The sequence below is a fragment of the Astatotilapia calliptera genome, chromosome 1, assembly GCF_900246225.1.
Source record: "Astatotilapia calliptera chromosome 1, fAstCal1.2, whole genome shotgun sequence".
In the NCBI taxonomy this organism is placed as follows: domain Eukaryota; kingdom Metazoa; phylum Chordata; class Actinopteri; order Cichliformes; family Cichlidae; genus Astatotilapia; species Astatotilapia calliptera.
In genome coordinates, this window is record NC_039302.1 from 11,832,370 (window position 1) to 11,847,943 (window position 15,574).

At 39.5% G+C, this 15,574-nt stretch overlaps 2 protein-coding genes across 2 annotated transcripts; both read left to right on the plus strand.

The window, feature by feature from the left end:
- The first annotated feature begins 1,915 nt into the window (after window positions 1-1,915).
- LOC113020273 (transmembrane 6 superfamily member 1) lies at window positions 1,916-7,463 on the plus strand. Its single transcript, XM_026164087.1, has 10 exons — window positions 1,916-2,317; window positions 2,428-2,531; window positions 2,749-2,846; window positions 2,929-3,032; window positions 3,215-3,297; window positions 3,515-3,633; window positions 4,286-4,390; window positions 4,488-4,580; window positions 4,677-4,796; window positions 6,855-7,463. Exons 1-10 carry the CDS (start codon window positions 2,226-2,228, stop codon window positions 7,044-7,046), a joined length of 1,110 nt encoding a protein of 369 aa, XP_026019872.1. The 5' UTR covers window positions 1,916-2,225; the 3' UTR covers window positions 7,047-7,463.
- A 1,426-nt stretch (window positions 7,464-8,889) lies between these two features.
- zrsr2 (zinc finger (CCCH type), RNA-binding motif and serine/arginine rich 2) lies at window positions 8,890-15,532 on the plus strand. Its single transcript, XM_026164099.1, has 11 exons — window positions 8,890-9,229; window positions 9,704-9,783; window positions 9,878-9,965; window positions 10,074-10,182; window positions 11,050-11,136; window positions 11,530-11,568; window positions 13,037-13,167; window positions 13,918-14,131; window positions 14,245-14,300; window positions 14,389-14,498; window positions 14,583-15,532. The coding sequence occupies exons 1-11, from the start codon at window positions 9,186-9,188 to the stop codon at window positions 15,359-15,361; spliced, it is 1,737 nt and encodes a 578-aa protein (XP_026019884.1). The 5' UTR covers window positions 8,890-9,185; the 3' UTR covers window positions 15,362-15,532.
- The last annotated feature ends 42 nt before the right edge of the window (window positions 15,533-15,574 follow it).

Below are 15,574 nucleotides of genomic sequence, written 5' to 3' on the forward strand. Positions count from 1 at the left end.
CCAAAATATTTTTTTTTGTCCTGAAACTTTATTGTTCACTTCTAGATAAAAAAAAAAAAACGAACAAAGAAAAAACTTGAACAGTGTCTTAACATACAGATTTTTTTCCTTCTTTTTATCTATATGACCGTTTTGGGCACAATACAATCGGCAAATATGTTAAATAGAATAGAATTAAAATAATAAAATTCTTATTAAAAGCAGCATTTACATTCAAACGTGGACGGACGTGTGAGCAAGAGGCACTACACTCTATTTTTTAATTTTTTAAATATTTTTTGATCATTACACAATTGGCGCATTAATTCAAACTTAAAATGTAAACAAATAAATAAATACATGTGTAATTTATAAAAAACAAATAATAAGCCATTAAAATTTTATTTATAAAGGTCAGGCATCAATTGTAAACTTTTTATCAGATATTAGCTGCTGTATTCTATAATTTTTAAAACCCTTTTTTAATTATTAAACATAAAGTTAAAAATTGTCCCTCGTACTAAATACTCATTCAGTATTTATTGGCAAATATTTGCTTGAATACCCTATTCACTATAGTTATTCAAACAATTACAAAGCATATAGATCAACCCTCTGTGAACTAAGAGAATCATTTATGATTACTTTATTATAAATGTTATGCCAAAAGGGTTGAAATTGGAGTAATATGGCTGAAGGGGTATCTTACTTTTATTTGTAGCTCATGACATAAATGACATAAATAAATACTCAGGACCACCAAAATACTGATTAATAATATTTTATATGCGTTTAACACATGTTTGTAATACTTGTTCTATATGCATGGTAACAGTGTTACAAATCGGTGCTACGATTAGTGTTTTCTTAGAAAAAAGATGCAGCTGTGAATTGCAATAGACTGTGAATTAATAAATGCAGGTGTACTAATAAAGAAATAAAACGCTGAAATGTAATTGTCTTCTTTTGGCTAGTGAAACACTTAACCCAGTCAGAAAAGATTAGAAAATGCTAAATATGTCAAAGAAGACTGACGTTTTGTCGACCAGTGGTAGCTATCAACACATGGATGAAAGTGCCACTTCATCTTTGTCATGTTGTCTCATGGTCTCACTGCTTGTCTATTCTTTTGTCAGGTCGAATAGGTTTCAGTAACAGGACTGTTAGATTCTTCTTTAAAATATGTCAATGTTTAATAAATTGGTTTAAAAATCACAAGAGACGCTACAAAACAAAATGATGGATTTATAACTTATTTTAAATCGTATATTTGACATGTATTTGGTTTTCAAGAAACTAGCCAAAGTGAAAAATGCAATTTAGGTTTTCTCAAGAATAATATCTTTGGATACTTGTTTTCAACAACTGGGTTTAAATTTAGTCTCAGAACAAAAGTAATTTACACACCAAATGTATGTTTTAGTATGTTGTGCTTTTTTTTTTGTTTTATCCACTTTTCTTTATTTTCCTATTAAAAACCTCCTCATCCTTGCTTGACGTTTTCCAGTTGACCGCGGGGTGTCAGTGTCTCTTCGTTAAAAACAAACACACAAACAAACAAAACCGGTTTTTTCACAGATGGTATAATATATATTTTTGTTAAGCACAGTGAAGCTGCCCGAGAAAAAACATCTTAATTTTTCATTTAGGACGAATATAAAGTTGTGGCGTCCCTGTCCTATTTTGTTATTTTGTAATTTTTTGTATTTTTCATGGACTATCATATAAATTCATTTGCACAGCCTCTATATGTATTATTTTACTATTCCCTCCAGCTTAGTATTTGGATGTATAGAATAATATGAATGAATGAAAAAAATCGCCACTTCCATCAAATCAGAGATAAAAAAAAAAAGCAAAAAAAAGTTTCAAAAAGAAGAAGAAGAGAAAGGCACGAGAATTGTTAATTTACTACATTAAGTTCTGCAGAAAGTCGGGTTTTTTTTTACGTTTCTTTCCAGGTGAGGGCCCGCCCCCACCATCTGAAAGCTGAAGCTCGTTTGAGTGTAGTGCATGTGTAGGTAAACAGAGAAAGAGAGAGAGGAGAGCAGGCAGACAGACCAGACAAGATTGAGCATGCATGCGGGAGCCGAGCTCAAAGTTTCTTCTTTTTTTTTCCGGCAACACTCTGACTTTCCTCCCATCCTGTGAAATGTGACTCGCAAGCTAAGCATGAACATTTTCTGGGGCTGATTTGTTTAATTTAAGATTTTAAGTTCTCGCTCAGACAAATCGCTCGGTGCGCAATGAGCGCGTCTGCGGGAACGGGAGTGTTCCTGCTCTCCCTGATGTCTATCCCCATCTGCTATTTATTCAATTCTCTCATTTACAGCAACAGGTACGTGGAAACTGGTTCACATATTAACTGTTGGAATTCCGACTTCCACCATCAGCAGCGAGGAGTAGCTACTCTGAGAATCATTTATCTGCTTTTTTTTCCCCATGCAGTGCTGAAGCTTTCTTCTTCGCTTGGTGCACAACAGTTCTTATTCTGGCCATTTCAGCTCGTTTTATGCTTAAAAAGAAGGCTCCAGTAGATCCACTTTTTTATGGTAGGATTTCTCAAATGCACGTTTCTTGCTTTGACCAACAGCGACCGAGGGAAGTGTTCATTACAGATCAAAGCTCGAGTTAGGACTTTCTGCATATTGTACCTATAAAAACCTGTTGCAGTATTTAGAAAGCAGTGATTTTTAAAGCAGCACGTAATGTTTGCAAGTTGTCCTGTCTTTAATTAGAAATTAATATATCAAATATACATCTGTGAAGTGTATGCAGTGCATGCATTCCTCAGTGTGGTGAATCTGATCATTGGACTGGAGCAAGACAACATCATTGATGGATTTGTGACATTTTACCTCAAAGAGGCAAGTGTTGCTCTATTGTGTCCAGATTATGAATGCCCCCACTTCCTCACAGTTTTACTGATAAATCTACATCGTGTTTCAGGCAGATCCACATGTCAACACAGCACATGGGCACATGATATCGTACTGGGATGGCTGCGTGCACTATCTCATGTATCTGCTTATGATTGCTGCAATAACTTGGGGGTAAGAGCTGTCTTGTTTCCAAGGTTATTCACCACAGCTGCATCACTAAGTAAGGAAAATATTTGCCACTTAATCCCATCCATATTATACTGTTTGATAAGATAAGCTTGATAATGTATCTATATACCTAATTCTTTGAAACTACAATATGATCATCTGGCTTTGTTACATGGTTTGGGCAGGGACAATTACAGAGCTATTGGACTCTACTGGGTGGGATCTTTTCTCATGCGTGCAATGGTCTACATTCTTGGGAATGCTGTCGGTAAGTACACTAAAAATAATGGGATGCTTTTAGATAGCCTGTGTAGGGTAACCCACATTCCCCCCCCCCCCCCCCCCCAACAACACACACACACACACACACACACACACACACACACACACACACACACACACACACAGACTTTTATATCCCGTTTGCTTACAGGGATTTAAACTAGATCATTTCTGATCTAGTTTTTCCCCTCATTTTTCCCCAGGAAAGTATGGGACTCACGTTGGCCCTCTCTTCATCCTCCATTTGTTGTACATCTCAGTGTCAGTGTGGGCTTGCTTCCGCATCTTTTGTCAGCCTTCTGCACGAGACGTTGAGCTATCAGTAAGAACCTGACCGCCGCCGCTCTCACAGAGAAAACACCTACTTTTATTGCCCTTAGTCTAATCCATCAGTGAGTCCGTCTCAGGTGTCTGTGAGATTATTCTGACGAGTAATTACCACCACAGAAACAGTGCAAAAAAAATGTATGGGCACATTTCTCTGAGTCATTATAAGTTAGGCAAATATGTCTTTGATAGTAGATATATTTAAACATAACTGAAGTTTAAACAGATGCCCATTTATTGGTGACATTTCTTTCTGAAGGGCAGCACAGTGGCAAGGTGGTTAGCACTGCTGCCGCACAACATCAGCATCAGGCTGGGGTCTTTCTGTGTGGAGTTTGCATGTTCTCCCTCCGGGTACTCCGGCTTCCTCCCACAGTCCAAAGGCATGCAGTTTGTGGGGATAGGTTAATTTGTTAATCCAAATTGCCCATAGGTGTGACTGTGGGAGTGAATGTGAGCGCGAATGGTGTCTGTCTCTGTGTGTTAGCCCTGCGACAGACTGGCGACCTGTCCAGGGTGTACCCCGCCTCTGTGAAATAACTGCGATCTACCTTATATCCACAAGGTAAGGGTTAAAGTGTCTTATCTGCTGGAAACACATCCATACTTTGCATCTGCAAATGTTAGTGTTGCTGTTGTGTTCTCAGGACATCGAGGAGGCTCACAGGGCAGGCTTGCTCCGCAGACCTGTGGACTTGGTATTCATCATCTACCTCATTCCAGCGCTGGCTTTCTGTGTGTTCAGAGGCCTGGTAAGAAACCTCATGGTGATCGGCTTGCCCAGCTCTAGATTACTTTCTTAGCGTTGGGTGTCTCTCACATATCAAACTGTTATGTTATGTGTTCGAGGTTGTTCTTGACTGTTCCAGCAAATGGTGCCAAGACTACACACAACAGTATGAACCATACCTCAAAGACCCTTCAGCCTACCCTAAAGTACAGGTAACACGGTGACAGTAAACACTCCAAAAACGTCACTCTAATGCTGTAATGTTAAGCCACATATCTAAAAAAGTAAACTGTGTCTCTGTTTGACAGATGCTGGTGAGCATGCTGTATTCTGGGCCCTACTACATCATTACTCTGTATGGGCTGTTGGTCCCAGGATGTGACTGGATGCCAGACCTTACTCTTGTACACTCAGGAGCATTGGCACAGGTACTGTTGATCTCCGTATACAATGAGGGGCCCCTCACAAGTTAGAAACACCTAACGTCTCTAACTTGTTCCGAATATCTGGAAACCAAATGTGTAAGTGATGAAAGGGTTGCCAGGTTTTAAAAATGAAAGTCATGTGAAAGAGTCGTTTACAGTCTTTTGTTTTCCCACATGACATCATAGATCCGGGTAGATTATGTAATGTTACACAGAGACTGAGAGCCGGCTTCTGGCCAGTTCGGTAAACTTTCTCCTCTGTAGTGATTGCAAGTTGGTCTTTGTTTAGTGTACTCTTCAGAGCTGACAGACTCCAGTGGCTCTATTTACATCTAAAGATGGAAAGGGAAGAGTTGTGGGAGCGGCTATCGCGCTGATCACATCTCCACTGCACAATGCAGCCATTGTGTTTGAGCTGCAGGCTGGCGCGTCACTCATCGGCAGGATAAGGGCAGAAGCTGACTTCAGACCAAGAGGAATGGTGGTATTGGTGGTATTCACTTAAATGTCAGCTGTTCAGCCAGGATATAAATAGGAAGGTTGATCCTTTGGCAGCCTTGGTTGCTATGAAACATGTCATGTGTCAGCAGCTTTCTACGAAAAGGTAAATGACAGAAGTGTATTAGATTGAAAATCATATGAGGATCAGTGGTGGTGCCAGAATGCAGGCATCGTCAGTCCAGTAAAGGAATAATTCACTCCAAAACAGCTGTTACTTTGTTTTTGTATGCTTCAAATGGGTTTCCTGTGTAAGCCCTTCTTGCTCTGTTATTGTAGATAGATCATTGCTTCCAGCAAGAAAATGTGGGCTTTAGCATCACAAGATTTCCTATAAGATTTATGACTTTGAACTGATGTTTAATTTACTAATACATGATAATAAGACAATAATGTGCCCAAATGTCTCACTATCCCAGACCACTGAGATTCTGTGGGACAAAACAACAACTAAAAATCTTAGTTATTATAGTTTTTTATTTTCTATTATTTTCTGTTTTGATTTTTTTTTAAAAATTCAGTTTAGTTTCAGTTAGGATATTTCTGCTATATTCTTATTTTATTTTTGTTAGTTTTCCAACTTCACAAAACAATTGCAGTTATTTTAATATTTGGTTTTTATTTCTGTTAACTAACATTTTTCTACTTTTGGTTTTTAGTTTGGTTTTAGTTAACTATATTAACCCTGGTGCTGACATCTAATTCTATCTTGTTTTCTAAAATTCATAATTCTTTTTGAATTCTTTTGAATATTCATTTTTTTTACATCATGAGCTCAAAATATTGTTAAAAATGTAAGAGATATTTAAGACCAAGATACACGGTATGGACAAACGTATTGGGCAGCACCTTTTAGTGACTGAATTCAGGTGTTTCGTTCAGTATTGAGCTGTGCAGCCACCCTTTATAAACATTTGTGTAAGAATGGGTCCTTCTAAACAGCTCACTGAATTTGAGTGCAGCAAGTCAGTGTCTGAAATTTCTTCCCTTCTAGATAGATATTGCTTTGGGGCTTGTGTTTCTGGCCTGTACACTTTAGTTCCAGTGGAGGGGACTCTTAAAGTTTCAGGTTACAAAGACATTTTTGACTATTAACAGTTTAGGGAAGGGCCTTTTTCTTTCCCAGCATCTCTGTGCACCATGCCATAAAGCAAGGCCCATGAAGGTTTGGTCAAATAAGTAGAGTGGAAGAACTTGACTTGACACAGCCCTGACCTTAACCCCATTTACCACCTTTGGGATCAACCAGAATGGAGGTTGTGAGCCGACCCCTCTTGTCCAACATCAGTGTCAGGCCTTGCAAATGCCCTTCTGGGTGAAAGGGCAAATATTTCTACAGGCACCGTTCAAAATCTTGTAGAAAGCCAGAAGAGTGGAAGCTATAGCTGTAAACAGGGACCAACTCCATAGTAATGTCTATGAATTCACAGTGGGATGTCAAACAAGCTCCTGCAGATGTAATATGTAGGTGATCTTTGTCCATATAGTGGTTATATAAGAATCTTGGTGAACATACCAGCTGTGAAGCACATGCTTATTATCCCTCTCTGCTGCGTTTCACAGGCCCAGTTCTCCCACATCGGTGCATCTCTTCACACACGGACACCGTTTTCATACAGAGTACCTGTGGACAGCCAGCCTGTCTTCTTGCTGGTCAATGTGCTGTACATGCTGGTGCCTCAGGCTCTGTGCTACCGCTGCTGCACACAGCCCGCCTTCTTCCTCAGGACAGCGCCAGAGAAGAAAAATGAATGACAGACTGTCGGGGGGACAGAGAGAGTGCCACAGATGCCAAAGATGCCTAAAATAAAGGCCCGAAGAACTCGCAAATTCCTGCTGTGTTTGCAGTTATTAGCGGTTGCTATTTTAGAGAGGAAACTGCCACCTGTAAACTTCATGGGGTTATGTGGAGGTGCTAGAAATGGACAAAAATGGAAATTGTGCCATCTACTGTTTTTGATCTGCCGCTTTTTATTGAAAATCTCTGTGTGTAAAGCAGCAGCATCCACATAAGGCACACACAATGTTACACTGCAGGCAATGGTGCGTTAGAGTTGTGTAACAGATTGATATGACTCACAATAGTCATTGTTTGGTATAAAAACAAAACTGTCGTTTGTTGCTGAGATTTCTGCACAGTGCCTACTTGGCAAATAAATTAATGTGACTGTGCCTTTCACAGTATTTATTAGCTAATAGCAATTTTTTTAAAATTTCTTTTAACTTTTTGTTTTTTTATTCAGTGTGGTTTCAGTCAGTTTGCAGAGTGGGTTCCCTTGATTCAGTTTAGTTTTAATTGTCTGAAAATGATTAGTTTAAGTTTGGTTTTTAGTAGTTTCCTTGTTAGTCTGAGTTTCCTCAATTACATTTTAATTATTATTGTATGCCAGGGGCAAAATTTAGGAAAATCCTTACAGCTAATGCAATGAAATCTGTAACAAACTAACAAATACTAAACTTAAGGATATTTTCTATTAATTTTTTTCTTTTCCAAGTTCACAAAATCATTTAATTTCATTTTTTTGGTCTAGTTTTTATTTTTATTTTGTTAACTAAAATGGGGTTTGTTTGTTGTTGTTGTTGTTTTTAACATCTAGTTCTAATTCACAAGCACTGTCTCCCTGCATTAAACAGTTACATCCGTTATATCTGACACCACCACCATCCCACTTTTAGGCGCTCTCTAGCCCTCATACAATTCTGCTTTCATCTTAATGGGATTAATTGTGATGAAGAAAAGCATAGCACTGAAATGAAATAATAGTTATGGAAAAAATAATAGAAATCTAAACCTGCCCTTGTACTGCCATTGCACCGCCTCTTTATTTCATCCTTTGCGTCTTTTATAATCCTCTTGTGTGCTACATGCTGTGTTATTATATTTGGCCTGTATTTTGTTATTTGTTAATCAAGATGCTCTATAAAATGATCTCTGATGATAGTTAATAAAGTTGTAGACAGACTTTTTTTGTACACAGACTTAAAAAAATAGATTATACTGAATAGAGAGCAGACCTTTTATTCCCTTTTAAAAATCAAAGTATTTAGTTTAAACCAGAGGGGAGTTTTGTTTTCAGTATTAAGTAAGAAGGTGGAGAAGTTGTGAGTGGAGAAAGTGGGGTTAGCCCCCAGTTCCACAGGATAGCCATAGCACCATGGTTTAGTCTTAGACCAAAACCTCATTTAAGGATTTAGGAAAACAAAAGAGCAAAAGCTAATTTAGCTTTTTCTAAGGTGGTAGAGGAGAGATGAAGACTCAGTTGGTAATAGATGTGTAGCACAGTTAAGCTTAGATAACTGACCGAGGGGTTTTCTGTGCACAAGGCAGAATTTATAGCTATGGTATGGGTGCTGCAGTGGGTGGAGGAGGTCAGATTGTGGAAATTGCACATGTGAAGAAATGGAAACTGTTAAGCATGTTTTGATGGACTGCTCCAGCTATTTTATTGAGACAAATATTATAAACATTAAGACTTTTCTCCTAAAACCAGTAATCGACTTGTATCATTAGGAAGTTTTAAAGGTTTTTTTTAATCTAAAGTTCTGCACCCAAATGGACTACTCGTAAGGATTTAATCCTTGATGTACATTTAGGAAGTACCTGAGGAGGGCAGCAATACGCCTGTGTTCCGTCCTGCCTGCCGGAATTCCACAAAGAAGAAGATAAAGAAGGCAAAACAACTCCGCATGTAGCTAACATTTACAATAAACATTTTTTTAGTTGTGCCTCTAGCTTGACAAATTATTCCACCTGGGAAATATTTCGTATAAGCAGAGAAGATTTTCTCTAATGTTTCTAATTACATGCTGGCGAGGACAAACAACGCGGGCAGAATTACACTGGGCAGCTAGGGTTAGCCAAAGAAGCTAACCAGCTAGCTCCCATTAGCTGCAATGGCAGCGTCCACTCCTCCAGTGATTTCAGCTCCTGTATTAAGGTCTGTGTTTCTTTGTAGGTCTTTTGAACGTATTTATGTAATGATTTTGAGACACGTAGACAACAGTGGCTTCTGCATGCATTTAAAGTGTTGTTAAATAAACGCCGTAATCGTACAAATTTAGCCTTAGGTTAGATACATTTTTATGAGTCTGGTGGTACTAAAGAAACCGATTTGAATGCCTGAGCCTTTTCTTTGCAGATAGTGAGATTTTTTTTTAGTATTGGGAAAGGCAGAAGGTGGTGTAATATGGCTAACTGAAGCAAATGGCACATGAAGTCTGTCTTCTTCAGAAGCACCAGTGATGGGAAGAGTTCAGTGATCATTATGTGTGACAGGGCACAGGGTCTGCTGTGAACACTGGCTTTTATTGTTTAAGGTGCACTCTCTTGTAAGAGCTGTGCAAGCCCCGGCTTAGTCTCCCATCATCTGCTCCTCTGTTGTGATTATTGTTTTCAATCTCTTTCACTTCAGTCAGAAGCAACGCAGGGCTGCTCTGAGGAAAGAGAGGAGGAAACGGAAACGCCAGGCTCTCGCCCACGCTAGAGAACGAGGTATGTGATAGATGTATGAGTCCAGGTTGTGTTGTTCTCATTTGTCTAGTTGCGGTTGTTAAGCAAATTCTTCACCACCATTTCTCTGTTACAGATTTAAAAAATGGAGCAAGCCCTACTCCTGGAGAAGAAGACGAAGTAAATGAAGACGGTGAGGATGACGATGTTGCAGAGGAAGAAAGGTAGGGCCATACTGACGCTGCTCTGAAGCTGCTCATTCATTGATAGCAGCATAGACCATTTTGCTGCACATGCTGGATGTGTTTGATTTTGTATTTATTTACCTTTAGACAGCATCTTCATGAAGAGTGGCTGGAAAGAGAGCGGATTGCCCAAGAGGAGTTCAGACTGCGTTTGGAGAAGGAGGAAACAGCAAGGAAAAGAAAAGAGGAGGAGGAGGTATAGGGATGGGAATTGACAGGAATTTAGCGTTACTTATTCCGTTATCAATATCAATTATGGATTTAATTCCTTATCGATTCTCTAATCAATTCTCATTGAGTTAGAGAATAAAATGTAGTACAGATGTAGCTAAAGGTATATGAGAGAGCCTCTGAGTCAGTCTCACTCTGGCAGACCTCGTCAACTAAATGTTAATACGAGATGGAGATTATTCATACAGTATGGCGCTAACATATTACAATCAACATGATCTGGAGAAGTTTTATGTTGCTTGTGCCGTAAGTTTCCCCTCGAGAGTCGCCACCGTCGCTAAGCAGCGTACCAAAGACATTACAGTAGTGCAAATTAACTGTGTGGTCAAATGTTTGAGCATGTTGGAGGCACTTCTCCCCTTTGTTATGATCAAAGCTCTGCACGTGTGCCTGATCTTGCTTGTTTCATTCAGTCATTATTCTGGTGAACATGACCAGTTTAGTCTAGCTCAGTCCAGCGCACAGCATCCTGCTGCTGTAAATATTGACTGGAGATCCCAGCAAATCCATTGTTCTGTTTGAGTAATGGCTTTTACAAACTGCAGTTCAGATCAGAATTTTACTGAGCATTTTTAATTATTTACATTTAAAAACACATTATATTTCATTTCGCTTTTGTATGGGATAAATGCCCAGTACAGCTGACTGGATAAAGACAGTCCAGGCATGATGGCCATACCAGCTTGATTTAAAAGAGCTGCATTTGTGGTGAAATGGAAAAAAGCAATTCATGGCACCAAAATAAATGGAAATGACAGCACAGTGGAATCAGTGGAAATGATTTGCAATAAGAATTCCAAATAACTGTCTTTATGTCTTTTTGTGTCTGTAGCGGATGATAAAGGAGGAATGGGAAGCGCAACAGAGGCGAGAACAAGAAGAAAAAGAGCAGAAGCAGCAGGAGAAGCAAGACAGAGAGGTGATATGGGCTCCAGGAGGATAGAAACAAAAAAGACATATATATCCTCTTCTCCATAATCTTGAGAGCTAATGAACCGGCTTAATGTCTCACCCACTGATTGTTTCTTTTGTAACGTGTTTGTGCAACTTTTCCTTGACTGAACCATTTTACTCCTTAACTGAGATACACTCAAAGAGAAAACCCTCAGCTCTCACAACAAGGATGTATCTTTTATATTGTGTGAAAGCTGTGAAATCGCTCCACTAGTGTTGAAAGGATACCTCCCATTAACAACTTTTTTTGTGCCTCTCAGTCTCTGTGAACGTGGTCTTAACCCACAGAAAACAGATATGCTGCAGTTATATTGACTTCTACACATTTTCACCAGCCGTGTCTTTACACCATTTGTAGGAGGCTGTTCAGAAAATGTTGGATGAAGCTGAAAATCAGGTATTCACACACACAAACACGAGTAAAAACTGTCTGTCTTAGCCACAAACCCCCCAAAGTATCATATAGTACATATATACTACTGGTATTTGTCTTTTAATGGGACTTAACTTGAATCAGTTAAATAAAGTTCAGTTAAATGCCACTAACAGTGGAAATTCTCCCAAGCCATCATGACTTCAGAAATAAACTTTGAAAATAAATGAGACGCAGAATGATAGTAACTCATTTCCAGTATATTGTATTTTGTATATGTGCAGATTAGCAGGAAGTAGGGCTGTTCGATATAACGATACATATCGGATGACGATATAAAAACGTCTATCGTTTCATTTTACGCTGTCGTTTGTTTCGTGGTGTCGCAAAATAAACTGTTTACGGCAATATCTTTTCATCGTTTTGATGGTCACTGTAGTGGCTATAACTTCTTAAAGTTCTCTCTTTCTCTTATATTTAATATAACCACACTACAGACGGACAAGCGACCTGTCTGCTTGTTTATTTTCCACATAAACCTTTCACAATAAAGCTCAAGATCCTGTTGAGACTTTTCAAAATAAACAGAATCAGGTGAAAGAGTATGCAGAGTATTTGCAGATGAGAAGCAAAAAAGAGCCGTCAGGTGCTAAAAAATAAACCTTAGACTCAAACTTTAGAACAGGCTTTTCCCCGCAGCACACTGTGTAATAAATATTTACAAAGAAAACGGCGGCTGTTACAACTTATGTCTAAAAATGTATAGTTTCATTACTAAACTAACTAAACAGCACTAAAACACTCGACTCCAGGTACACAACGCCCAGCTGGAAACACTTCACGCAAGTCGAGCTGCCCGAGATTCACAGAATTTACAGAAAATGTAAAATTTTTGTGATTTATATCGTTATCGGACGATAGATGTCTTATATGGGGATATGACATTTTGGTCATATCGCACAGCCCTAGCAGTAAGACTTGTAGTTACTTCTCAGGAAATGGAAAATATATTTCTTTATTTTAAAAAAAATTGCTTTTCTATCAAATCATCAGGGAGTGTGATAATTTTTTCTTTTTCTGTTTAACCAAATATAGAGATTTGGAACAGACCTGGTTTAATGACAAAATATTATTTTAATATTGTTAAATGTTAGTGTTTGTATTGGCTGTGTACAAATAAAAGCTTTAGGCCTTGTTGTCCAATGTTTTTAAACTCAGCCAGATACTTTCATTTGAGCCTACTGTTCATTTTGATGACTTTTCATGGGCTTTTCTGTCACAAGGTTGGCCTTAAATTTTACTCAAAGTGGTATTTAGAAGCTCTGAAGTTTTTTATTTCACTTGTTTATACCTAGAGACGCATTTTAATTCTTTCAATTCAGTTTACTCTAACTAGTGTGACGGCACTTTGGTGTCATTGCAAACATCTCTAAATCTAATAAAAGACTGAAAACTAAGACAGTTTAAATATTGCTCATGGCCTGTCTTACAGCTGGATAATGGTGGCCCGTGGATGAACCCTGAGGCTCCTGTGACAGTGAACTCTGAGAACTTTGGAACGGAGCGTGACGTAGCCAACTGTCCGTTCTTCCTCAAGACTGGAGCGTGTCGATTTGGAGACAGGTACTGATGGGTTTTGGTTTCTTCTGAGTTGTTGATAATAATAATTATAACCATAATAATAATAATAATACATTTCTTTTTAGGTGTCTTTCAAAACACTCAAGGTTACCTCACCCAGAAGAGTTAAGAACAATAGGAATAGACAAAAAATCCTATAAAATTAAGAGCAAAGTTGCAATCAGAGTGAATAAACTAGTTTAAAGAGGTGCGTTTTGACATGCCACTGATATGCCCTTGAAAAGAAAGCGTCCTGGCATGGATGACCCCCAGACTCTTAATCTGAGGCGAGGGAGAAACTAAGGAGTTGTCAACAGGGAATGAATAGCTGTTACGTTTGGACAGTGAGAAGAACCTCTGTTTTATCACTGTAGTTTGAGAAGGTTGCAGTAGAACCAGGATTTAATTTCCTGGAGGCAAACACAGAGGGCAGTGAGTGGGAGGTGCTGGTAGTTTGGCATGTGGGTAGAGCTGGGTGTCATTGGGATAACAATGGAAACCGATTTATGGAAGATTTGACCAAGAGGAAGGAGATGAGAAAAAAAAAGGCGGCTCAGGACAGATACCTGGGAGACTCCAGTAATAACTGGAAATTGATGGAATTTGAATTTTTCAGTTGAATGAACGGAGTGCGTCCAGTGATTTCAATAGGAGCTAGTCTGTCAAGAAGAATGTTATGTTAGGTTAAATTACACGATGACACTAAAGTGGCCTTTCCCCACGTATTTGAATGTCTTCTCTCTATGAATCCAGATGTTCTCGAAAACATACGTATCCTGAAACCAGTCCAACGCTGATGATCCGCGGAATGTTTAGAACGTTCGGTATGGAAGAGTCGCGCCGTGATGACTATGACATCGATGCTTGTTTGGAGCACAGCGAGGAGGAGATGCAGGAGTCCTTCCTCGAGTTCTACCACGATGTTCTGCCAGAGTTCAAGAGCGTCGGCAAAGTGTTGCAGTTTAAGGTGAGATGACATCAAGAAGCTTTCCTCCCGTCATCCTGTCTGTGTTGTAAAACAGACTCACTTATTCCCCTTAAAAACATTTATAGATTTCACCTATTCCTCTCCTCTAATAGGTCAGCTGTAACTATGAACCACACCTGAGAGGAAACGTTTATGTTCAGTTTGACACGTAAGAAGTCACTCAGCCACTTCCCGTCTCTTTGCAATTGAAGTAACACTTCAGAGAAAACACATCATTCTTTGACTTGTCTCTCCAGAGAGGAGCAATGCAAAGATGCCTTCATCAAATTCAATGGGAGGTGGTATGCAGGCCGGCAGCTTCACTGTGAGATATCACCTGTTACACGGTGGAAGAATGCCATATGTGGTGAGCTACTTTTTAATGCTGACGGCATGCAGTTTCACTTGAAGACATTCCCACAGTGTTTAGCTTGTTTGTTTATCTTCTTAGGATTGTTTGACAGACACAAGTGCCCTAAAGGGAAGCACTGCAACTTTCTGCATGTATTTCGAAACCCTGGGAATGAATTCTGGGAGGCTGACAGGGACCTGCACATGTCCCCTGACCGCAGTGTAAGGGGCAGTCACAGAGACGGGTGGCATTCGAGCCGATCATGGAGGCAGCGTCATTACAGCAGGAGCCCGGTGAGATCGGAGAGATCTGAAAGGAGACGAGACGAAGACAGGCGAAGGAGCAGGAGCAGAGAGAGGAGGCCGTCATACCACAACAGAGAGGACACACGGTCGTCCAGATCCAGACACAGTGACTGGTGGAAAGACAGGCGAAGGAGCAGGAGTAGAGGCAGGTCAAGGAGCAGAAGTAGAGATGACGAGCAAGACAGGCGGAGAAACAGAAGTAGGGACAGAGAGAAGGAGCATAGGGGTAGAGATCAAGAGAGAAACGGTAGAGGCACGAATGACGTCGCTCACATGGGAACGAGAGAAAAGTCGAGAAGTAAAGAAAGAAGCCCCAAGTCACCTGATAAAAGTAAGAAAAAGTCTAATGATGACAGCAGCACACATCGTCGCCACAAACACTCCAAAAAGAGCAAGAAGAAGAGCAAGAAGAAGAGCAAGAAGAAAAGCCATTTGCCTGAAGAGACAGCTTCATCTGGAGAGTCAGAAAAAGAGGAGTCAGGGGAGGAGACGGTGGAAAACCTTTCAACATCAAGTCCCGGTGGAGAGAGAAATGAGATGGAGCGAACGCAGAAAAACAGTGAAAGTGAATAGTCCGAGGAAATGTGAGGTGACCTCACTGAAAATATGCTCTTTTTGTAGCGCACATTTTAAAATCTACAAATCAGATTTTCCTAAAAATAACTTCTAGAAATTTGTGCACACTGAGATACATCTCCGCCTTACCGATCTGGATTTTAAATGAATAAAAAGGGATGCATTGCAGTTTGTGAGTCCTGAGATCACTGTATTCTGATGCGTTAATCC